This window comes from Sphaeramia orbicularis, chromosome 11 (genome assembly GCF_902148855.1).
Source record: "Sphaeramia orbicularis chromosome 11, fSphaOr1.1, whole genome shotgun sequence".
NCBI lineage: Eukaryota > Metazoa > Chordata > Actinopteri > Kurtiformes > Apogonidae > Sphaeramia > Sphaeramia orbicularis.
In genome coordinates, this window is record NC_043967.1 from 25,572,538 (window position 1) to 25,599,183 (window position 26,646).

Genomic DNA, 26,646 nt, shown 5'->3' on the forward strand with positions numbered 1-26,646 from the left:
AGTGGCAGAAAGAAGGACATTTGGCTAGAATACTGTGAAAACTTTAGAACATCTAAAAAACGGGGAAGAGCTGTTGTGCCATTGATCGCACAAATAGCTTTAAAAAGCACTCGGAGCTATCGTTTAACCGGCGACCTAAAGTCAAAGACAGAAGAAGCAGATGGATTGCTGCAATTCATAGAAATAGCTGGAATCCAGGCAACGAAACCTGGATTTGTGTCAGGTAACGTTAATTTATGCTGTGTTCTTGCATAAAATGATACCTTAAATTACATTTCATTTTGGCTAATGTTCCTGCTTAGTAAAGCTCTTAATGTTAGCATCTGTCATTTAGTTCTATATTTCAGAACTGAAACGTTTTTGTCCTCAGTTGTGTGATTATGAACCTTGTGCTCTACATGATTTGTAAACTAGCTTAAACTGAGGCTAACCTAGTTTTCCAAATAAGGGGATACTCTAGCACAAAGCTGTTGTAGCTGTGTTGGATCAAGTGTTTGATGTAAACTCTACTTAAATCTCCACAGTACCAGTAGATCATACCCTCACTTGGGTCAATACTAAGGGTTCAGCTCCAGTAAATCAGTAGTGAACTGTGAGCACTACTGCTGGGCCTTTACCTTGGAAATCACTGCCAAGAAAATACGTCTGCACTGAAATAAAACCTCAAATACAATAGTATGTTGAACTGAAAGCACTCACCAGCTGTAATCCTCTAATTAACGATGACCAGGATGTCAACAACTCTTTGGCTTTTGTATGCTTTCAGCCTTTGCATTGGGGATTTTCCCAGCGTTGAAATCAGGTTCATAAAAATGTCAGTATACGTGATTTCCAGCCTCATATCAATGTTCATAGACCACTTGTTGTTTGGTTGCTTGTATGGATCCATGTCCAGTCCAACTGTCTTTAATTTCATGTTATATTCCACATTTTTCCTGGTCTCGCTGTAGTTACTGCTATGCTCCGCCATGTTGAGCCGGTTTGTTTTTGCCACTCAGTCTGACTTAGAGGGGCGTGGCCCAGGGGGGAAGTGACGTATGAGCATTCTCTCTATAGTTAAGTTGTCTGACCCGGAAGTAGTCGTAACTATGGAAAAATAAACAAACGGAATCATGGCCGGACCGAAGGAATATTTTGCCATAATAAAGCTGCTGTTTATCTCATTAATTCAGAAAAATAGAGCCGAATTAATTTTTTTGTGTGAATGCAATACGCTTCCATATCAAACAGCAGCTTAATTATCGCAAAATATTCCTCCAGTCCGGCCATTATTCCGTTTGTTTATTTTTTCCTGTAGTTACGACTACTTCCGGGTCAGACAAATTAACTATGTTGAAAATAGCAAAATTGGATGAAACGGTCATTACCCGTTTTTTTTTCCATTTTTCATTTGAGCACAAAATTGGGAAATGGAAAAACAAACCGTTATCCGTTTTTCATTCTGGTTTTGAAAATGAAAAAAAAAAAAAAAACGAGCCGTATTTTTTTTTTTTTGGTTTTAAATTGAAAAACGAATGAATGAATGATACACAGATTTCAGGTGTCCCGCTTTGTGTGGGACTGTACAGCATTATACCATTTTTTCCACATCCCGCAAACTGAGACGATGTCCCGCATTTGACTGGCTCTGTCGCTCCAAAGTGCAGGACAGTTGCTATCACCATTGGCTGTGTCTGCTGTCGATCAACCAACATACACGTGGGGTCAAGAGTCCATCAACCTGTCACCGGTGTCCTTCTGAGCTCCGCCCACTGACACACAAAAAACAAAGGCAAAAGCCTCACTCCGACATGCAAATATTGGTGGAAAGCATGGAAACTCCGCACAAAAAAGAAAAGAAGGTGTAGCTACAGAAAAGAATGGGAAAATGTTTATACATGAGTGAAAGCGGTGGGGGATGATTCATGGAGGGTATTCTGCGAACTATGTCAAACTTATTTCTCCATCGCACATGAAGACGAGTATGACTTGAAGCGACACACTGTATGTATGTGATGTTTGGTTAGATTTGATCCATATTCACTTTTACCTATTTTTTAGTTTGGAGTTTGAACTGAGAGACTTAAGGTGACAAAATTTCCTTTTGTTAAATATGTGGATATTTATTTTTTGACAAAATTCCACAGGATATTTACTTTATCATATTCTATTTTTATTACTGTTTTAGAATGTTAAATGCTTGACTGCTCTGTGTATGGATGCACAAAGGTTTTTGGCCCAATTTTAGGTAATTTTAGGTTGGCTGGAAGTGGAAACAGCTGTTGATAATGTTGTCAGTTATGCCTTTTTGTTTTATTGCACACAGACTAGTTTACCTTGGAGGGTTGAGAACATGTACTCAAATAAAAAAAAAGAAAAAAGCTGATTTTCTAAAAGTATTTAATTACAATATTTGAAACTTGAGGTTTCTTTTTGAGTTTTTACAAGTAGATTTTTTTTGTTTTGTTTTTACAAGCAAAAAAAAGTTGTTGAAACCTGCGCAAAAAAAGCAAAAAATAAATGCCCAATGCAAAAATATGCATACTGTGTGCAACTACATCAAATTGTTGTTATTCATATTTATAAGCTCGACAATAAGATGCACATTGTTTAAAAATCTAGACTTTGTTCCAGCATTACGGTTACGTGTCCCACATTGTCCCACACAAACACACTCCTTGTCCCACATGTGGCTCGTAAGCACCTGGTCACCCTACTGAGGCTACAGAGGCTCAAAGAGACTGCTTTGAAAGCACTAATTGGAATGTATTGCTGGAAACAGAAGAGAACAGTACCATCATCCACAGAATGGATCAACTTTTGCAACGACACTATTATACCCACAAAGACTATTGCATATGCTGTTTCCCCAATAACAAACCCTAAGTCACCAAGAAATATTTTAGCAATCCTCAACCACAAAAAAGAAGCATTTAAAAATGGTAATTGAGAGACTCAAATAAGTGTAACAAAAGCTGAAGTGGAGTCTGAAGGACTACAGAAACAATGCAATGAGGAAGTTCAACACAATAACATCAGAGAAGCGTGGAAGGGATTTAATACTATCACTGGCAACAGCTGAGGTGTTGATAAGTGGGGGTAAACATGACAAATTCATGGGGCCCAGTATTTGTGTGGGGCCCATAGAGCAGTGGAGGGGGCCCGGTGGATACAGGTTAGAAGGTGTGAAAATTTCATGTAAGATCCATTGTATAAGACACGTTTAGAAGGCGGGAGGCATGTTGAAAGCATGTTAAGCTTCAGTTTCGTTTTCATGTTATCGTAAGTGACGTTGTTTATGGACCGCACCCCCCCCCCCATCTGACAAATTGAGAACATAATCAATTTCTGTAGGGTCCACAACGATTACACTTACAAGGGGCCAATCTGGTTCTGTTTTTGGAGAGAAGCTGGACGCACCAGGGACTGCGGTGGAGAGCATCTTGGAAAGTCCAGATCATCATTCTGTTCTGATAAACTAGAAGAGCAGCTACAGTAAGCAACTAACCTCATTAAGATGCAGGACTGAGGCATAGAAGATCCTTTATGCCTACCACACCTCAGTCTAATACATGATTCTTTCTTTATTATTTTATTTTGAACGTATTTTGAGCATTGTTTTAAAGCTCTTTCATTTAAAACCTTTTTATTTTAACACCTCATTGCAATGAGTCATTCTTTCTTTTTTTATTATTTCATTGAGCTGATTAAGTTCACGTGTACTTGTATACTCCTTGTCTTGCTTATTATCTGGATCCTGAGTCTGCAATAAAGTTGCATTGAGTCACTGAATACTACCTTAAGTACAGGCAGTGTTCTACCGTATTACTTAAAAGTTAATAAACACGTAGGCACACGAACATGATACTCCCCTACAGTCTACTGGTATTAAATACATTCACAAGCTCAGAGATCTGGTTAGAAGCACCTGCACATATTTTCAAGGAAGGGAAGGTGACTGTGTACACCATTTAATTAAATTAACCCTTTCATGCACAGTGGTCACTACAGTGGACAGTTCTTCTCCAGCTGTTCTCTTGTATTTTCAGGGTTTTGGTTGTTTTAGTTCCATATCAGCCAACACAGTGGACACTTATGCACCATCCCATAATACACTGACATTCATACCATTACTGTAACTTTGCTGTTCTTGATAAACCTGATCTGCAGTGACATGTTTTAGTATAAATCAATTGCTAATTGTTATTAGACTGTAATTGACAGGTATTTTTTAAACTTTTTTTTTTTTTTTTTTTACATATTATCTCCATGCAGTGAATAATAACTAGTATTAGAGTATGTTCAAATGTGAGAAAACATCTGATTAGCAGCATTAAAAATGTTTTTATTGCATAGTTTTCCATATCATTTTCTGATATTAGATTTTAAATACATGCTTCTTTGCTTCAAAAATTAAATACATGGTGTCCAGCTGAGTGGAAATTTTTGTAACTTTTTTTTTTTTTTTAAATTGATCACATTGGTTTTTTTTTAATGTCTAAAGAGGAATAAAAACACTGCAGAAAAAGATCTTGACTAAATTTCACATAAATAGTGCATGAAAGGGTTAAATTACATCCACAGTTTCGTCCACTAAACATGACTTCTTGAAGCAATAACTCAGCGCTGGACTCTGTTCATGTTATTACCAATGGCTGCACCTTTGAAAATGTTATCTACTCCAGCTATACTTCAATTATCCAGATCGCAACTATAGGACGACTGTGTGTGTGAGCGAGTTCAAACGAGGTTGAGATATGGACTACACTATCCAGGAACAAATCCAGGAAGATCTTTGAGTGAAGTGAGCTACTAACCTGGTGCCACCATGGTATAATTTTATACATTTAATGTTTTATTAAATGAAAGGACTAGATGACTCATTAAAATAAAAGTGCAGAGTGTGCAATAGGTAATCTGACGACTCTGATAAAGATCATAAACTTATTAACCAAGTGTTCTTATGTAGAATACCTGAAGCATTTTGTGTTTGATAGTGTTGCATCTCTCTGTCAGTGTAGTCACCATGAGGCTGTTGCTTCCCAACCCAGGACTGGATGACCGGATCCATAGCTATGAGGACCTGGAGAGGATTGACAAAGAGGAGGCTGAGGACAGGCCTAAATGGGACAATAAGGCTCAGTACATCTTAACCTGTGTGGGTTTTTGCATTGGGTTGAGTAATGTGTGGAGATTTCCTTATTTGTGTCAGAGTCATGGAGGAGGTAAGTGAAGTTTAAAGTCTCGATCTTAAATGCAAAACTGTAAATGGATACTGCAGGACTATTTTCTTTTAGACAAGTTCAAAGAAACCGAAACCCTAATCAAAAGTTAATAGAATCATTATTTAGGTTTAGGAAGCAGTTAAGATTAGGGTCAGATAATGGGTCTTAAGTGAAAAAAACTGAGACTGACACAGTAACCTCCAGTAAATGGTCCAGTCTGTCAAATGCCTTGGTGAGAGTGACATGTCTGATGAGTCCCTCCAGGATTTCGCGGGATTTTTTTTTTTTTTTTTTTATTATTGTGGCTTAAAATGCCTTGATTTTGCGGCAGCTTTTCCAAAAACCTAAGGTGAAAGTTGCGATGATTTGAGGCTTCTTTTATTAAAGTCACAGGAACATGGGCATTTGCAAATTACCTAGAATAGTCTTTTTTTAAAGTTTTTAGCCTTAAAAAGCACCAGGAAGCAATGATTTTAAACAAAACAGGCTTTTTTTCATTCATTCATTTATTTGTTTTGAGCAGCATATGAGAGCGGAGCGTCACAGAACGCACACCAGTGAGAGTGGAGCGTCACAGAATGTCAGCCAATCACAGCGCAGCGTCACAGAACATCAGCCAATGAGAGTGGAGTGTCACAGAATGTCAGCCAATGAGAGCGCAGCATCACAGAACATCAGCCAATGAGAGCGCAGCGTCACAGAACGTCAGCCAATGAGAGCGCAGCGTCACAGAACGTCAGTCAATGAGAGCGCAGCATCACAGAACGTTAGCCAATGAGAGCACAGTGTCACGGAACGCCAGCCAATGAGAGCATAGCGTCACAGAACGCCAGCCAATCAGAGCGGAGCATCACAGAACATCAGTCAATGAGAGCACAGCGTCACAGAACGTCAGCCAATGAGAACATAGCATCACAGAACGTAAGCCAATGAGAGCACAGCATCACAGAACGCTAGCCAGTGAGAGCGCAGCGTCACAAAACGGCAGCCAATCAGAGCAGAGCGTCAAAGAACATCAGCCAATGAGAGCGGAGCGTCACAGAACGTCAGCCAATGAGAGCGCAGCATCACAGAACATCAGCCAATGAGAACATAGCGTCACAGAACGTAAGCCAATGAGAGCACAGTATCACAGAACGCTAGCCAGTGAGAGCGCAGCATCACAAAACGGCAGCCAATCAGAGCAGAGCGTCAAAGAACATCAGCCAATGAGAGCGGAGCGTCACAGAACATCAGCCAATGAGAGCGCAGCGTCACAGAATGTCAGCCAATGAGAGCGCAGCGTCACAGAATGTCAGCCAATGAGAGCGCAGCGTCACAGAATGTCAGCCAATGAGAGCACAGCGTCTCAGAACACCAGCTAATCAGAGCAGAGCGTCAAAGAACATCAGCCAATGAGAGCGGAGCGTCACAGAACGCCAGCCAATAAGAGCGGAGCGTCACAGAATGCCAGCCAATGAGAGCGCAGTGTCAAAGAATGTCAGCCAATGAGATGGCAGCGTCTTGGAACGCCAGCCAATGAGAGCGCAGCGTCACAGAACGTCAGCCAATCAGAGCGGAGCGTCACAGAACGTCAGCCAATCAGAGCGGAGCGTCACAGAACACCAGCCAATCAGAACAGAGCGTGACAGAACACCAGCCAATGAGAGTGCAGCGTCACAGAACGCCAGCCAATGAGAATGTAGCATCACAGAACATCAGCCAATGAGAGCGCAGGGTCACAGAACGCCAGCCAATGGGAGCGCAGAGTCACAGAACGTCAGCCAATGAGAGCGCATCATCACAGAACATCAACCAATCAGATCGAATTGTCACAGAACGTCAGCCAATGAGAGCGCAGCATCACAGAATATCAGCCAATGAGAGCGCAGCGTCACAGAACGTCAGCCAATGAGAGCGCAGCGTCACAGAACATCAACCAGTCAGAGCGTAGCGACACAGAATGTCAGCCAATCAGAGCAGAGCATCACAAAACGTCAGCCAATGAGAGCGCAGCGTCACAGAACATCAGCCAATGAGAGCGCACTGTCACGGAACGTCAGCCAATGAGAGCGCAGCATCACAGAACATCAGCCAATGAGAGCGCAGCATCACAGAACGTCAGCCAATGAGAGCGCAGCGTCACAGAACATCAACCAATCAGAGCGTAGCGACACAGAATGTCAGCCAATCAGAGCAGAGCATCACAAAACGTCAGCCAATGAGAGTGCAGCGTCACAGAACATCAGCCAATGAGAGCGCACTGTCATGGAACGTCAGCCAATTAGAGCGCAGTGTCACGGAACGCCAGCCAATGAGATCGTAGCATCACAGAACATCAACCAATCAGAGCGTAGCATCATAGAACATCAGCCAATGAGAGCACAGTGTCACAGAACGTCAGCCAATGAGAATGTAGCATCTCAAAATGTCAGCCAATCAGAGCATAGTGTCACAGAACGCCAGCCAATCAGAGCGGAGCATCACAGAACGCCAGCCAGTGAGAGCGCAGAGTCACAGAACGTCAGCCAATGAGAGCGCATCGTCACAGAACATCAACCAATCAGATCGAAGTGTCACAGAACGTCAGCCAATGAGAGCGCAGCGTCACAGAACATCAGCCAATGAGAGCGCAGCATCACAGAACGTCAGCCAATGAGAGCACAGCATCACAGAACGTCAGCCAATGAGAGCGGAGCATCACAGAACATCAGCCAATGAGAGCGCAGCGTCACAGAACATCAACCAATCAGTGCGTAGCGTCACAGAATATCAGCCAATCAGAGCAGAGCGTCACAAAACGTCAGCCAATGACAGCGCAGCGTCACAAAACATCAGCCAATGAGAGCGCACTGTCACGGAACGTCAGCCAATGAGAGCGCAGCATCACAGAACATCAGCCAATGAGAGCGCAGCATCACAGAACGTCAGCCAATGAGAGCGCAGCGTCACAGAACATCAACCAATCAGAGCGTAGCGACACAGAATGTCAGCCAATCAGAGCAGAGCATCACAAAACGTCAGCCAATGAGAGCGCAGCGTCACAGAACATCAGCCAATGAGAGCGCACTGTCATGGAACGTCAGCCAATTAGAGCGCAGTGTCACGGAACGCCAGCCAATGAGATCGTAGCATCACAGAACATCAACCAATCAGAGCGTAGCATCATAGAACATCAGCCAATGAGAGCACAGTGTCACAGAATGTCAGCCAATGAGAATGTAGCATCTCAAAATGTCAGCCAATCAGAGCATAGTGTCACAGAACGCCAGCCAATCAGAGCGGAGCATCACAGAACGCCAGCCAGTGAGAGCGCAGAGTCACAGAACGTCAGCCAATGAGAGCGCATCGTCACAGAACATCAACCAATCAGATCGAAGTGTCACAGAACGTCAGCCAATGAGAGCGCAGCGTCACAGAACATCAGCCAATGAGAGCGCAGCGTCACAGAACGTCAGCCAATGAGAGCACAGCATCACAGAACATCAGCCAATGAGAGCGGAGCATCACAGAACGTCAGCCAATGAGAGCGCAGCGTCACAGAACATCAACCAATCAGAGCGTAGCATCACAGAATATCAGCCAATCAGAGCAGAGCGTCACAAAACGTCAGCCAATGACAGCGCAGCGTCACAAAACATCAGCCAATGAGAGCGCAGCATCACAGAACATCAACCAATCAGAAAGTAGCATCACAGAACATCAGCCAATGAGACCACAGTGTCACAGAACGTCAGCCAGTGAGAATGTAGCATCACAGAATGTCAGCCAATCAGAGCAAAGCGTCACAGAACGCCAGCCAATGAGAGCATAGCGTCACACAACCTGAGAGCCTGATCCTTAGTTTTTCTCTTTCCTGTTGTGCTGTTACACAGTTATAACAAACATTTTTTGTAATAAATAACTTATATATACAAATGCAATGGAGAACACCACCACTTTCATACAAATACATGCAGTACATTATTAACTAGAAGCACTCGGAGAGCGCAGACCTCCGCCAAGGCTGATCAGTTGTTTGTTTGTCTGTCCGTTAGTGTGCAACATCATTCAAAAAGTTATGGACAGATTTTGATGAAATTTTCTGGTCTGCGCCCCCCCCGTGGGCCCCCCCACCCCCGATCACCACCAAAATTTAATCATTTCTTCCTTATCCCATTTCCAACAAACCCTGAAAATTTCATCAAAATCTGTCCATAACTTTTTGAGTTATGTTGCACACTAATGGACAGACAAACAAACAAACAGACAAACAAACCCTGGCAAAAACATAACCTCCTTGGCGGAGGTAATCAGTCCCTCCAAGATTTCACGGGATTTTTTTTTTTATTGTGGCCTAAAATTCCTGATTTTGTGGCAGCTGTTCCAAAAAATTGCGGTGAAAGTTGCAATGATTTGAGGCTTCTTTTATTAAAGTCACAGGAACATGGGCATTTGGAAATTACCTAGAACAGTCTTTTTTTAAATTTTTAGCCTTAAAAAGCACCAGGAAGTAATGATTTTAAACAAAACAGGCTTTTTTTCATTCATTCATTTATTTGTTTTTTTAAGCAGAAGAAAAAAATTAAACATTTTTTGTGTAAAGGAGTCCAAAATTCACCTAAAATTTGTGTTGATCATGCTTTTAAAATGAAGTGGGGTTTTCCTCTGGGTAGAAATTCCTGCTCTTTGCGCAGTGTTTTTGCTTTACAGAAATATGCCAAAACACAACCAAAAAAAACACATATATGGAATAAGATTTTGCCGCTCTTTAGTCAATCTTCTGGCTTGCCATAAACATGCCATACCATCCCTATACTTGATCCCACTCTTTGCCCAGTCTTTTGGATAACCAGACATATGCCATATCTCAGTCATATTGCTGGTGCCTCCATATCTATTATGGATAACCTTAATCATACCACAGTTAAGCCTAAAGGTTTTCATGATGCCAAAAGAAAGCCAAAAATGCCAAATGTATGCCATAATACTGCCAAAATATTTGCTATCTGGGAGCTGTGTTCATAAATCTGTCATTTTAGTATGTTGACCAAGATGTGACCCATACGATCCTAAGAACTTAACCACTCACTAGTCAAACAAAGAAATCTAGTGAAACAAAGGAATTATCATAAAACATTAACTACTACTGACTAATATGTGATTAAACTTAAGACTTCAACTATCTAAATTAAAATAATATTTCAACACATAATAATAATAATAATAATAATAATAATAATAATAATAATAATAATAATAATAATACATCAGTTTTATATAGCGCTTTTCTAAGTACTCAAAGACACTTTACAAAAAACAACCAAGGGACAAACACACATCCAACGGGTAAACAGATACAAAGTTAATGCTAAATGGTAATCGAAGAACAAATACAGAGACAAATACTGATAAAAGAAAAACACACAAAAGAAGGTATGTGAGAGTGGAGGAGGTTGAGCAGGTGGTCAGTTTTCGAATGATGATCTGAAGAGGTGGGATTTGAGTTGGCTTTTGAATGAGGTGACTGTGTCGGAGTTCCGGATGTGAATGGGTAGAGAGTTCCAGAGGGTGGGGGCGGCGATGGCAAAAGCCCTGTCACCCAAGGTGCGGAACTTAGTCTTGGTGATGGGGGTGAGAAGGTTAGCATCTGCAGAGCGGAGGCGGCAAGTAGGGGAGTGGCGGTGAAGTAAATCAGTCAGGTAAAGGGGGGCAAGGTTGTGTAGGGCTTTGTAGGCGATGAGGAGGATGAGGTGGATCTTGAAGTTACTGCAACCAATATGTTTCCTCTACAAATCTCTGCTGCTGATTTCTTCCATAATAAGGCTATGGATTTCACCCTTTGGCTGCAGGAGTAATGTCATTCTCTGCAGTGTCTGTTTGTGTGTCTGTCCATCGTGTCAACACAAATCACCTGATGTCCGTCATGTTTGGTATTCAAGTGCAACTTGGAGTTCAAATTTGAAGGGCAATGTTGACCTTCATTTTTCAGATCTTTTGGGGTCAATATATGGTCATGGGGTCAAATAGGAGAAGCTACCACAGATGAGGTGAGGGGACAGTGATACTGGTAGGGGAGCAGGGAGCAACCGGGGTATAGGTGCAGGGCAGATCTCATTGTAAAATGGGGTGGGTGAGGGTCATTACAATGTTCAGTGTGGGTCTTGTACTTTGGAATAGAGAGACAAGATGCTATGTTAGTTCTGATTTGTTTTGGGTTTTTTTTTTTTTAATCGTGGGGGCAAAGTTTTTGTTTATCCCACCACCTACAACTGACATAAACAGTTCTTGGTGACAGATCAGCTAAATGTTAGTGCTGCTGTAGATCCACCCTTCATGATTGAGAAGTGGTTTGAGATTAGGCAGAGACTTCCAACCAAAACTGAAAACTTCCTCTGTGGAAAAATGGTATGAATGGGAGCGGTTAAGTTGTACAGACCTGCACACATGCATTTCAACATCTCTCATACCCTACAATATTTATCACATATGTACTTTACATGAACATATTCTTCCTAAGTGAAAGGATCTGACTTTTGATGACTAGGGTTGGCACTGATTGTACCCCTTTTCCAGGTGCATTTTTGATTCCCTACCTGATCCTAGTGGTTCTGGAAGGAACACCTCTCCTGTTTATGGAGTTTGCCCTTGGCCAGCGCATCAGGAAAGGCAGCGTGGGAGTGTGGAGGGCCATCAACCCCTATCTGACTGGTATAGGTGAGGAAAAGTACTAAGAAGAGTTAAAACACTTAGTGCTACAGCTTGACAAAGTACTATGATCACACTTGATAAAACTGTTCCTCAGGTATTGGCTCTATGCTGGTGTCCTATTTGATCTCCCTGTACTACAACACCATAATAGCCTGGATCATGTGGTATCTCTTCAATTCCTTTCAAGACCCCCTGCCTTGGACCCAGTGTCCTCTCAATGAAAACAGGACTGGTAAAAACAGAATAATATTCCAAACTGTAAACATGATTGACACATGTACAGCAGGTTCTTTGTGTCCTCTACAGGTTATGTACCAGAGTGTCAACAGAGCTCCACTATGGATTATTATTTTTACAGAGTGAATCTGAATAGTTCAGCCTCTATAGCTGACTCTGGAGGTCTCCACTGGCCCGTAGTGGTTTGTCTTTTGGCTGCCTGGACTGTCCTCTGTATTTGCTGCATAAGGGGGATCAGCACTTCCGGAAAGGTTTGTCAGACCTAATCAGTTGTTCTGAAAAGTGCAAGCCAACACAGAAATGCTAGTATTGTTGCAGGTGGTGAGTCAGGTTTTTTCTTTTTTTACTAAATAAAACAGTTTTTAGTGCCAGACAGCTCTAGTGTTGCTGTGGTCATGATGTCTTCTCCTGTGCCACGGTGTTTTCGGCCCAGGTGAAGAGACTGGGCCCGGTATAAGTACTGGTGTAGGACTCGTCGCTTGCCATATGGTAGTTCTTTGTAGTTGATGCTCATGCTGGATCTGGCAACCCTTAGTCTGGGAGGAGGGGGAGGGGAAACCATGCTCTACAGTATTTTGAATGTGATTGCAGTACCAGTTTTGGCCACAATCCTACATACAACTCCTTTAAGCGAGGTTCACCCATGTCTGTTACACAACTGATCCTGGATATTGTGGCAGAATGTCAAGTCAAAGTGACCTGGACATGATTACATGAGTTATCCTTGAAAGAATGAACATCTTACAAAGACTCTTAGTCCCATGCTAAAATTCCCATAACAAGGAAGAAAACAGTTTAATGGCTTAGGCACAGTCAAACCAGAACAGATGCCTACTTCCTTTCCCATATCCAGTGATGAGTGATTAACATGAAAAATATAAAACATGTTGAAAAAAAAAAAACACCTGCCTCACCTCCATGGTAGTAAAAATGACAATAAACAGAACAATATCCTACCATTTTTTGCTCTTGTACAGGGTGGGGAAGCAAAATTTACAATGAACATTTAGTTGTTTTTTCTCAGTAGGCACTATGTCAGTTGTTTTGAAACCAAACATATATTGATGTCATAATCATACCTAACACTATTATCCATACCTTTTCAGAAACTTTTGCCCATATGAGTAATCAGGAAAGCAGATGTCAAAGAGTGTGTGATTTCCTGAATGCACTCGTCACACCAAAGGAGATTTCAAAAATAGTTGGAGTGTCCATAAAGACTGTTTATAATGTAAAGAAGAGAATGACTATGAGCAAAACTATTACCAGAAAGTCTGGAAGATACTATTAAAGAAGAATGGGAGAAGTTGTCACCCGAATATTTGAGGAACACTTGCGCAAGTTTCAGGAAGCGTGTGAAGGCAGTTATTGAGAAAGAAGGAGGACACATAGAATAAAAACATTTTCTATTATGTAAATTTTCTTGTGGCAAATAAATTCTCATGACTTTCAATAAACTAATTGGTCAGACACTGTCTTTCAATCCCTGCCTCAAAATATTGTAAATTTTGCTTCCCCACCCTGTAGATGTCCAGTCAGCAGTTTTACAAAAGCATCTTTTAATATTGGGGTATCCATTTGCTACAGTGTCACAAGTGACCACTCTGGGTGTTGGTGACACCTCTGACCAGTACCACTGTCTCCAGCTGTCTCAACAAATAGGCTCATAGGTTCTGCACATTCACCTTGCACATTTCCTCAAATCCATCCTCTGTCCACATATAGTCACTATGTTTCACAAAAAACAAAGATGGCTTTCACCAGTAGTTCATAAACCAATGGGTGTCATTATATGGTTTGACCACTTGTTGCACTCGATGGTCATTTGTGATACAATGTAATGTTTATATTTTTTCTGTTTAATTTCTCTGTCATGTCAGGCAGTGTACGTCACATCCATCCTGCCTTACATTGTGCTGGCCATCTTCTTGATCCGAGGATTGACTCTTAGAGGCTCCATAAGTGGAATTATCTTCCTTTTCACGCCAGATGTAAGTTTACCATCTCTGTACAGTGTCATTCCCATAACCTACCATTACAGCGTATGGCTCTATCTTGCAGTTGAGTGAGTTAATAAATCCAACAACGTGGCTGGATGCAGGGGCCCAGGTCTTTTATTCCTTTGGTGTGGCATGGGGAGGCCTCATTTCCTTCTCAAGCTACAACTCTGTTCAGTAAGAGACTAAGTTTTAGATATGATATGGTCTTTTGGTTGTTGGACTGTAAAACATATTGTTGCCCTTTTGATACCAACTGTTAGAATACCAGTGTCTACTTTTCATCCCCAGTAACAACTGCATGCAAGATGCACTGATCCTATCTGCTGTCACTGCCTTCACTGCCATCTATGCTGCTACAGTCACCTACACCGTCATTGGCTTCAGGGCCACACAGAAATATGATGCCTGTATCAGTGAGTGAGTAGGCTACTGTTAATATCACAACTGTGAAACCTTTGGGACCTTCAAATCACTAACCCCAATCCTTCCTTGTGTCATGGCAATTACAAAAGTTAGTTCATATTTATTTATTTTTTTTGAAGTAGCTACTATTAGCTTAGACATGCAGTGAACAAATGCCACCAAGCTTCAAGAACAACACATGATTGATTGTGGTCATTGCAGCCTCATATCACAGAAACACACCACTATTGCCAAAGAAGCAAAATGATGCCCTGCTGAGGATGGGGTTGGGAGCAAAAGCTGTTATTTTAATCACCTGAAAAATGCTCAACGAAAAAAATCCAAATCAGTTTATGTTTACACTTTATTTCCATTATTTGTACTGCTTTATTCATCGGTAGACCTTTCTGACAGACACAGATGACCTGCAGCCTAATACACTGTGTGGCAGAGACTCATGTATGCAACAGTACACTACAATAAGCAAGGAATGTCTGTTAGCAAGGTAAAATGGTAAAATTAAATTCACTTTTATTTATAGAGCCCAATATCACAACAAAGTCACCTCACAGGGTTTTACAGAAATTGTTGTATTGATTAAAACCCACAATGAAAATAAACAAATAGTCAAGTAATCAGTTAGTAAACAGTCGGTGAAGCAAATGGATCAATGTCCTGGGCATTCCCTTTCCTTAGACCCTCCATCTTGGTAAAGAAAAACTCCAAAAAACTCAGTGGGAAAAAGATAAACCTCAGGTAGAACCACAGTGAAGGAGAGATCCACTCCCAACAGGCTGTATATAAGACCAGGATTGATGGATATCCATTTGCTGATGTAATTCCTGTCTGTAGGGATGCAGTATGCAGTAAAATTATTCTAAATACTCTTGAATGGTATTGGTTTCTTTTTAGGTGGGCCTATTTTACCATTTTTGGTCCTGACTGTCAGCGTTGCATCGCTTTGCTTGCCAAAGCTTTAATACGATTTTTTTTTTTAATTATTACAATGAATACAAATCATAAAATATTTTTCTATCAGTTAATTGTACACTCCTTTAGTTATTTACAGATTTGTCTCTATTTAAAGCCGTAGCTTTTATTTCCACATTGTTATGTGGCTTCTATGTAAACTAAGCACATAAAGTAAGGAATGCTTCTTGGCAACAAATCTTATGCTGTTGGAAATCCTGATTATTTCCCTTTTAAATGTTGTTACATTTATAAGGAACATGCATTTGTGGGATGAGGAACAGGGGCTGAGTATGTACCCATGACAGATTTGCCAAATCTCCTCTGCCAGTGCCACCTTTTATTTCTGCTGTTGACTCTTGTTTGGTGTTGTTTAGTGGATTGGATGATTGAAGTCTGAAGAAACGAGTCATATTGGGAATTTAACACATTTATTCACATGACAAACAGGAGCCTCAGTAGCATGTAGATTCTACAGTGTAGAACCATCCACAGTCGCAACAGCCTGACACATTCACCACCTGCTGGTCAGCAGTCTGGTCACTCACTGCTGTGGGAAAACCAGCATTTGTTACAAGTCAGCCAGTGTGGTTGTGTTGGTCACTCTGGCATGAACAGCACACCCAAGCTGATCCCACAAGTGTTCAGTGTGGATAAGGTCAGGACTGCCAACAGGCCATTCCATCCACTCCACTCCTAAATTCTGGAGGCACTTGGCCTGACTTGTGACAAATGCTGGTATAAGATGTATTGCCAAGATGCATTGTTCAGGGTTTCTGCAGGTCATTAAAAAGCATTAAAAGTCATTAAGTAGAATTTGTGGAATCTTAAGCCTTAAATGGCATTAAAAAGCATTGAATTTGATGTCCAGAGGCATTAAAAAATTAAATACACTTGGTGGAAAAAAAGCATTGTTATTCACGATTTATTTTGATTATCTAAATATTTAAGAATTTCAGTTGGAAGTATAGTGTGATGATTGACAGGCCGAACCCTTTAATTGGCTATTGTTTATGGCCGATACATGAAGTGACAACACTGGATGCTTGGAATGCAATGTGCTTTGAGCGTGCTCATACTGTGGCCAAAGAGTGGAGAGGATATTAGCAAATGTCAGAAAAACTGGAAAATGCAAGTTTCAGTGGAAGTGATTGGAGGAGGAACTATTCAGAACCTGGTTAAAGCCTGTCGACAGTAAACCGTCATAAAACTATATATAAAACTGTATCTGCAGTTGGACATGGGCATTAAATTTGTTTAAAGTGGCAGTAAAAAGGGCATTAAACAGCATTAAATTAGATTTGCTGATAGTCACAGTCTCAATTGCTCCTGCAATTTGTATTACCTTTTTAACATATTTGAATATATTTCTATATCTTTGCACTTTTTAATTGCCCTGTGTATATTTATATATACATTTAAAATATTTTTTATCTTCCTCTGTACCGAAAAGCATTGAGCCCTAATTTCACAGCATTTTATACTGTGTATAATTGTGCAATGACAATAAAGATCTATCTATCTATCTATCTATCTATCTATCTATCTATCTATCTATCTATCTATCTATCTATCTATCTATCTATCTATCTATCTATCTATCTATCTATCTATCCATCTATCTATCTATCTATCTATCTATCTATCTATCTGTCTATCTGTCTGTCTGTCTGTCTGTCTGTCTGTCTGTCTGTCTATCTATCTATCTGTCTGTCTGTCTGTCTGTCTGTCTGTCTGTCTGTCTGTCTATCTATCTATCTATCTATCTATCTATCTATCTATCTATCTATCTATCTATCTATCTATCTACAGAAACCCTGTTGTTACAATAAATAATCTACCAAACACAAATCTCCTCACATTTTGTGCTTAGTTTACATTTACAGTATTAGGTAAAAGCATTTGTAAAGGAGGGGCTGGCTTTAATGAACAGCAGCTTCAGTTAGTAGTAGTAGTAGTAGTAGTAGTAGTTTATTCAGTCATGACAACACCAAATATTGTACACAGTATTGACATTTCACGCAAAAGAAAGAAAAAAAACAAAACAAAAAAAACACAATCACAAAATCAAGAATCATGTGTTGAATAATGTGTTGAATAATGACCGAAAAGGTATAGGCGGAAGCAGACTGCTTATCAAAGCCTATCCTATATTACAACTTTTTAGGCTACCAACCTCCAAAGAAACAACAACAGATAATTAATTGCATTTATAAGCTTCAAAAATAGCTTTACAAACCATTTTCTTAAAAACTAAAAAAGAATTACATGTTTTTAAATTAATGTTGGCATCATTCCAAAATTTAACTCCAATAATGGACACACATCTCCTTTTCATACCTTTTGTAGCTTTTTGTACAGTAAATTTGCAAACACCTCTGAGATTATATGGAATGTCCTGAATTGAAAAGAACCTCTGTATTGGGTCAGGGAGCATTTTTGATTTTGCTCTGAACATAATTTGCATTATTTTATAATAAAAGAGATCATACAATTTCATCACATAAGAATTTAGAAAAAGTGGCTCCATGTGAGCATAATAATCAGCCTTATTGATAATACGTATAGCTCGTTTTTGCAGTTTTATTATTGAATTTATGGTGGTTTTGAAGGTGGATCTCCACAATTCCACACAGTAAGTTCTATAGGGAACAATCAATGAGTAATAGATTAAATGCAAGGCCTTGGAATTCAATACATTTCTAGATTTATACAAGATTCCAAGTGATTTTGAGATTTTCCCTTTAATGTATTCAATGTGTTGTTTCCATGTTAGCTTTTGATCAATGACGACTCCAAGGAATTTAGTCTCAGAAACTCTTTCAGTATCAACATTACAAATTTCTAATTTAACATTACAGTCACTTGTATTTAGATTCCCAAAAACCACAAATTTTGTTTTCTTAATGTTTAAAGATAATTTATTGACATCAAACCAAGTCTTAAGATTTGGTTTGCGTCATATGGATCAAATCATACTTACTTTAAGTGTTTCCAGATTAGTGACTATATCTGATGAATCAAACAGAGATGATGGGCTGGATAAGGATGCTTAAGTGGGTTGTGTAGTGACTGATTAGTCATTCAATGTGTGCTTCTCTCTGACTGTCAAAGAGTAAAATAAGCTCTAATCGTAAACAGTTGTTCATTGGGTTGTGTTCTGTGTAGTGGTCCAGTGTGTGTCTAGGTGGATCCAGTCCAGTCTGCTTAGATATTAAACATCTGTGTTTAACTTAAAATGGTAACAAGTCAATATCATCTTCATGATTTCCTATTTCGATATCCAATGGTATAACAAGTGTTTCTGCTGTGCTCCAAATTAATGAAAAGAAACTAAGGTACTTTGGGATTTTTAGTTTCTTTTTCCTCATTTTACTGTGTTGTATTGTACCATGATCTGTAATCCATGCTTTTTGTGTACTGTAACACCCCTAGTAATGAAGCCATCACATTGGATTACACAGAATAACATGAATGTGTGTCTGAATTCACAGAGCACATATTCAGTAACAGCATTGATCTTTGCATAGTCGCTGATATGTGACATGTTTTCTCCACAGAAATATCAGGACTTTATTAAATGCATTTGACCTCCCTGAAGGCAACATAACTACGAGCAACTATGATGAAGCCTTTAATCGTCTCAACAGCAGCCATCCAGACACCATTCTTCAACTGGATATTGAAATCTGTGATATGCACAAATTTCTTAGTGAGGTATCTGTGTCAGTTAATGTTTACTACCTGTTTCTTTACACTGTTCTTAGCTACTGATTTCTACTCTTTACCAATCACATAAATCCTGTTCACACCGATGGACCTCTGGTGATTTGGAAATTAACTCTCCACATCTGTGTTTCACGCAGTGTATTTTTATAGAACATGAAAAATCAGTTTTTTACTTAAATTCAGTGCACCGCAAAAATCAAAATCTTACCGAGTGTATTTTTCACATTTCTAGTCAAAATATCTCATCACACTTAAAATAAGACATAATCACCTAAAAAGTAACGTTTCAGTGAGATGTAGGAACTTATTTTTAGACAACAGATCTTGAAAATCTTATTTCAAGAAATCTTACCAAGATAATTTTCACTTGTTCCATTGACAGATTTTTTTTTGCTTAATTCAAGACTTTTTTTTTTTTTTTGCTTATTCAAGGAAAAAAATCTGCCAATGGAACATGTGAAAATTATCTTGGTAAGATTTCTTGAAATAAGATTTTCAAGATCTATTGTCTAAAAATAAGTTCCTATATCTTACTGACACGTTTCTCTTTAGGTGATTATGTTTTATTTTAAGTGTAATGAGATACTTCGACTAGAAATGAGAAAAATACACTTGGTAAGATATTGATTTTTGCAGTATGTCATCCACCTCCTCATTTTTTGAGATGTTGCTCTTCTGAAGCATTTTGGATTCTTCTTCCAGTGAATATCCATTATATATCACAACATGAGCAGCCTGAGGTTCTACTTTCTAACTACAGAGTTAAATAAAGTTGTCCTTGACCTGCTGCAAATGACCTGAGGTTTATAGGTAATTCTAGTCTCATGTGAATAGGGCTTTAAATGATGTGGGTTAAACTTAAATGTGTCTTGCATGTTCTTCCAGGGAGTGGAGGGAACAGGTCTGGCCTTCATTGTGTTCACTGAAGCCATCACTAAGATGCCTGGGTCCCCAGCCTGGGCTGTGCTGTTTTTCGTCATGCTTTTGTGTTTGGGTCTGTCATCTCTATTTGGCAGCATAGAAGGAGTGGTGGTTCCATTAGAGGACCTGGGTGTTTTCCCTAAAAAATGGCCTCATGAAGCAGTCATGGGTAACTCAGCGTCACATCAATTTGATCCAAATGTCTCTGGTGTCTACAACAAATGCTATTCTTTGTTTTGTTTCACAGGAACAACATGTGCTGTGTCTTTCATCATCGCCCTCCTGTTTGCGCTGCAATCTGGGGTTTATTGGGTATCTCTGTTTGACACCTTTGCTGGATCTGTTCCACTTCTGACCATTGGAGTAGTTGAGATGATAGTTGTTGTTTACGTTTACGGTATAGACAGGTTAGTAATGCTTCACTGTATCATCTAATGATCTGAGATGGATAGAGATTAGGGGCTTTTGTTCATCTTCACACTGCACTGAAAAATTCATAGTCTTGTCTTGTTGTGTGACAGGCTTAATGAGGACATCAGGTTTATGATCGGACATAAACCCACCATCTTCTGGCAGGTCACATGGATGGTCATCAGTCCTCTGAGTATACTGGTCATCCTAGTGTTTTATCTGGTGACTCAAGCGCAGGAAGAGCTGACATATTTAGTCTGGGATCCTGACTCTGTAAGCACTGAACCCAACACTTGATACCTACATTTTGTAAAGCCGAAACGTAAAAAATAAAATGAGTAATTTTACCTCTGTTGTTGACAGGAGGAGTTTCCATCACTGTCATCAGTTCCTTATCCATCATGGATCAACATAATCATCTTTCTTTTGGCAGGAGTTCCCAGTCTGACAATACCAGTGTATGCTTTATGTAGACTGATCTTTGTTAGCTGCAAGAAAACAAGATGAATCCAGAATAAATTGCAAATACATTATGGAATGTTTTACTTTTGTTAGTGTGTCTGATTCTAAGACATGCAGCACAAATATTTAGACTGAAGCTGCAAAGCAGGAAAGTGGCCACTAGAGGGAGACTTCACACTCACAGAAAACCAACAAGCAGACATCAGCTGTGTCATATACACAAGATAAACAGCCAAGTTCTGTTTCAATGATCTCCATCAATACAACAAACTCTTAAAAACAAATAGTAATATAACTTGTTCTGGAAATCAGAATTGCTGTACATGTCATATGTCTGGAGGAAGAGGGAGAACATGAGTTGAGTGATTTTGTCTTGTTGATTTATTGTAAACTGCCAAAATGGTAATGACTTTTTTTTATAGACTTGATACTAATAAAACATTGGTAGTTCATGTTTGTTCATATATGAATCATTGATACTGTATGTACCATTCAACTGCTTAAAATGAACCATCACTAAATATATAATAATACTTAAATACATATCTCCCAGAATTGAATAGTTGAATGTACAATATTCTTAAGAGAAATATATTGAAGAACATGGATTATTTGAATTTTTCAGTCCCTCCAGGAATTTGCGATGTTGCGATCGCAACTATTAACGCAAATTCAACCAATCACCGCAAATTCTGCGCAGTGCTGCAATTTCGTCCAATCACCGCAAATTTGACTAATCACCTTAGCCCCCTTTCGCCCACCCCTGTCTACGTGACATGTACATCATCACGTTCACTTCCTTGTTGGCGGTTGAGAAAATGAAGACATGTGCGATTCAAAACACTCATATTTACCAACAAATATCACTGCCAAAGTTCGTGCAATTCAGTTTCCAGATGTGTTACACAAAAGCAGAAGTATACTGTTCTGCACTGGCTGCAATACTGTGCTGGAACACAAATGAAAGTGGATGCTCCACAGACACCTTTCAACCGCAAAATATGCAGGAGAACGGCTGAAACTGGAAGAGGAAAGACCAGACAAGTCCCACTGACAGAGACTGTTGGATCCAGAACAACAGCAGGAGCTGAAAGGGTCAAGGTTAGCGCAGATCTACTCTATAAGGCAATAGAAGAGAAGAAGAAAGAACCTGTGGAGGCATGCTTTCCTTTCTGTGGATTGTGCATGTGTGTGCGTGCATGCGTGTGTGTGTGTGTGTGTGTGCGCGTGAGGGAGTGCAAGCGCAAGTCTGTGTGTGGAGTTAAAAAACAAGCTCACAATCGAAAATAGTCATTAAACTTGGTGTTAATATTAATGTTTACTCTGATGTGTTAAATAGAAAGCAACCCAAGTTTGCCTGCACTGTGTGTGTGTGTGTGTGTGTGTGTGTGTGTGTGTGTGTGTGTGTGTGTGTGTGTGTGTGTGTGTGCATGTAACCCATCTAACCCTAACTCTAAATATACTACTATATCATTAAGGAAGCCAAAGCCATGTGTTGTATAAATGTGAGATGGGGGTGGGATTTAATAAGTTTTCTTCTTCCCACTCCTTTTCAGCAGTACATATTGAATTTATTTTGTTATTACTAGTGTACATGGCAATTGTTATTTTGTCTTGATCATTTTTATTAATGTATTTGCTCTGATATTAGTTCCTTGTTCGCAAAAAATGTTTAAATTTTTCTTCTGCTCAAAAAAATAAAGAAACAAATGAATGCAAAAAAGCCTGTTTTGTTTAAAATCATGGCTTCCTGGTGCTTTTTAAGGCTAAAAACTCCAAAAATACTGTTCTAGACAAAATTGCAAATGCCCATGTTCCTGTGACTTTAATAAAAGAAGCCTCAAATAATCGTAACTTTCACCGCAAATTTTTTGTAAAAGCTGCCAAAAATCAGGCATTTTAGCCCACAATAATAATTTTAAAAAATCCCGCGAAATCCTGGAGGGACTTTATTAATAACATACTGCATGTATTTGGATGAAAGTGATGTTGTTCTACATTGCATTTGTATATATGTTATTTATTACAAAAAATGTTTGTAATAACTGTGTAACAGCACAACAGGAAAGAGAAAAAAGAAGGATCAGGCTCTCAGGTTGTGTGACCCTATGCTATCACTGGTTAGTGTTCTGTGACACTGCACTCTCATTGGCTGACGTTCTGTGACGCTGCGCTCTCATTGGCTGACATTCTGTGACACTACGCTCTCATTGGCTGGCGTTCTGTGACACTGCTCTCTCACTGGCTGACGTTATGCGACGCTGAGCTCTCATTGGCTGGCGTTCTGTGACGCTGCTCTCTCATTGGCTGATGTCCTGTGACGCTGCGCTCTCATTGGCTGACGTTGCGTGACGCTGCGGTCTCATTGGCTGACGTTTCGTGACGCTGTGCTCTCATTGGCTGGTGTTCCGTGACGCTGCGCTCTCATTGACTGGCGTTCCGTGATGCTGCTCTCTCATTGGCTGACATTCTGTGACGCTGCATTCTCATTGGCTGGCGTTCCGTGACGCTGCTCTCTCATTGGCTGACATTCTGTGACGCCGCATTCTCATTTGCTAGCGTTCTGTGACGCTCCGCTCTCATTGGCTGACGTTGCGTGACACTGCACTCTCATTGGCTGACGTTTCGTGACACTGAGCTCTCATTGGCTGACGTTCTGTGACACTTTGCTCTCATTGGCTGACGTTCTGTGACGCTGCGCTCTCATTGGCTGGCATTCCATGACACTGCTCTCTCACTGGCTGACGTTCCGTGGCGCTGCTTTCTCATTGGCTGACGTTCTGTGACTCTACGCTCTTATTGGCTGGTGTTCTGTGACGCTGCACTCTCATTGGCTGATGTTGTGTGATGTTACATTCTCATTGGCTGACGTTCTGTGACGCTGTGCTCTCATTGGCTGGTATTCTGTGACGCTGCACACTGATTGGTTGACATTCTGTGACGCTGCACTCTCATTGGCTGATGTTTTGTGATGCTACGCTCTTACTGGTTGATGTTTTTTGATGCTGCGCTCTCATTGGCTGACGTTCTGTGACACTGCGTTCTGATTGGCTGACGTTCTGTGACGCTATGCTCTCATCGGCTGACGTTCTGTGATGCTCTGCTTTCATTGGCTGCTCAAAACAAATAAATTAATGAATCAAAAGAAGCCTGTTTTGTTTAAAATCATTGCTTCCTAGTGCTTTTTCAGGCTAAAAACTCAAAAAAACTGTTCTAGGTAATTTGCAAATGCCCATGTTCCTGTGACTTCAATATAAGAAGCCTCAAATCATTGCAACTTTCACCGTAATTTTTTGGAAAAGCTGCCGCAAAATCAGGCTTTTTAGGCCACAACAATCAAAAAAAAATCCCACAAAATCCTGGAGGGACAATTTTTACAATTTGCGCGTATAAGTTAAGTCAAAAATATTAGTCTGAGTTTGACAGAATAGGAGTCTGCAAGTCTGGACTCAGCAGCCATAAAACAGTTATGTTTGTATTTAAGTAGATACTGGGCCGGGAAGCTGTTTTTGCCTTTAGGTCCATTTCAGCAGCAAAGCTGATGCCTTAAGATCTTTTACAGTTATATCATCATAACATAAAGAGGTTCATGATAGTTTTGGGGGACTAAAATTCCATAATTATACATCAGTATATGGTAAAACAAGTGGTCTGAGGAAACAAGACGTCTACATCTACTGGCTCTGTTTTTGGGATGTAGAAATGATGCTTTAAGGCAGTGGTTCCCAACCATTTTTTGGCTCGTGACCCCATTTTAACATCACAAATTTCTGGTGACCACAGACATTCAATGGAGACTTTTTTTTTGCTACAATTAATTTGTTTTTGATCGTGTAATAGTTTGCTATACTATGTTACAAATAAACATTAATTTTAGATGACATTTAGGCAGTATTATTATGTATATTATTATGGACGGAGGCAGAAAAGCCAGGTGTAGATTACTGCACAAAGTGAGAATTTGATTTTCCTTGGTCAGGATATGTACAGTCAGTCCAGCTTGGATTTATAAGGCTGACAATTAATACTGAACAAACAATAACTCAAACTATGAATTATGAAAGAGCTGAAGCATCTGAAACCGACCACAGTGAACATTTGAAAGATAAACAGTACCACAGTGCTTTAGTTTCAGCTTCACAGTTTGTCATGTCTTTTATGGATTGTGATTGTCAACTCACCATATATTTTTTATTCCTAGGTTTTTTGGGTTTTCTTTAGCAATTTCTAGAAATTTCAGGCAACCCCATTTGATTTCCAGGCCACCCCACATGGGGTCCCGACCCCAAGGTTGAAAAACACTGCTTTAAGGTGTTGTTTTACATATTTCAGATGCAACTTTACCTCTGCAACTTTTTATTTTTGGACAAAGAGGAAAAGCTGCAGAAGGAAGGTTAGTATTTCCAAATCCTGACTTCAGCTCCTGCAACTTTAACCCATAAAGACCCAGTGTGACTTTGTGGCAGGTCCCAAATACATGTTTCTCTATTTTTAACCTTTCTTAAGCAATTTATTACCATTCACTCACAAAATTATGCTCTGTATTTTGCATTTCTAAGTGAAAACCAGGTATTTATCAGGTATGTACTGATTATGTAGATGTTCATTAAAGCTCAGATTAAAGTTGAGGGTTATTATGTTCATAACAGAGAAAATTAAAGAAAAAGTTCTTTTTTTCCTTCCTATTTTTGTATATCTTTAATTGAACATAAAATAAGTGTGCCCATCCACTGTCATTGATCCAACTCCATGAGTTTTACTGGTGAATCAATATTGTAGAAGATGACGGTGTTTCCATGTTCACTACAGAGCCTCTGAACGTCCAAATGGTCACATTTGATGACCATGAAAAGATGATAAACTGCATTTTACCCCAATTATTTATTACCTCTGCCAAGGAGGTTATGTTTTTGCCAGGGTTTGTTTGTTTGTTTGTTTATTTGTTGGTTAGTTAGTAAGATAACTCAAAAAGTTATGGATGGATTTTCAGGAAATTTTCAGGAAATGTTCATACTGGCACAAGGAACAAATGATTAAATTTTGGTGGTGATGGTGGGGGCGGGGGTGATCTGCCTTGGCGGAGGTCTGCACTCTCGGAGTGCTTTTCTAGTGTGTATTAATAGAATAAATGGATCAACAGGTATTAAACAATTAATATCTGTGAATGATTTTGGATGTTTGGGTCTTTGTGGGTTAATATCGAGTCATGGGTGAGAAAGTTATCTATTTTCTCAAAACACCAGACAGACACTTTAGTTTTATGAGCCTTAAGTGATGGCCGGTAAAGAATCCAGTTCTCCGAACTCACACAAAACTGCACAGCTGACTTCAGTAATAAAACTGTTATCACTGGAGATTCTGTTTAAAGAAGCATCATACTCACAATCATGTGACCAATGGCACACAAAAATTAACTTTCTTATCGTTATAAATCATTAACTACCCTATCAGTCTAAATTATAACCTCTTTATCAGTATTTTTACAGGATTTATTTATTGTGCTTCTGTACAGTGTTAATTCTCCTCTTGCTTTTATCTGGATCCTGAGTCAGCAATAACATACATTAAATGACTGAACATTGAGTTAATAACAGGCAGTGTTTTATTTGTTAACACCTAGGTACACCTAACACGATACTGTC

General features: G+C 39.8%; 1 protein-coding gene across 1 annotated transcript; it reads left to right on the forward strand.

The window, feature by feature from the left end:
• The first annotated feature begins 3,326 nt into the window (after positions 1–3,326).
• Positions 3,327–21,049, forward strand: LOC115428147 (sodium-dependent neutral amino acid transporter B(0)AT1-like). Its single transcript, XM_030146995.1, has 13 exons — positions 3,327–3,369; positions 5,001–5,204; positions 11,739–11,879; positions 11,968–12,105; positions 12,180–12,361; positions 13,991–14,101; positions 14,172–14,284; positions 14,399–14,527; positions 19,042–19,198; positions 20,096–20,300; positions 20,379–20,538; positions 20,653–20,815; positions 20,906–21,049. Exons 2-13 carry the CDS (start codon positions 5,006–5,008, stop codon positions 21,047–21,049), a joined length of 1,842 nt encoding a protein of 613 aa, XP_030002855.1. The 5' UTR covers positions 3,327–3,369; positions 5,001–5,005.
• The last annotated feature ends 5,597 nt before the right edge of the window (positions 21,050–26,646 follow it).

Coding starts and splice junctions, on each gene's coding strand:
- LOC115428147 (XM_030146995.1), top strand. CDS start 5,006: ATGAGGCTGTTGCTTCCCAACCCAGGACTGGATGACCGGATCCATAGC. Junction 5,205..11,738: donor GTGTCAGAGTCATGGAGGAG/GTAAGTGAAGTT, acceptor CCCCTTTTCCAG/GTGCATTTTTGATTCCCTAC. Junction 20,816..20,905: donor TAGTCTGGGATCCTGACTCT/GTAAGCACTGAA, acceptor TGTTGTTGACAG/GAGGAGTTTCCATCACTGTC.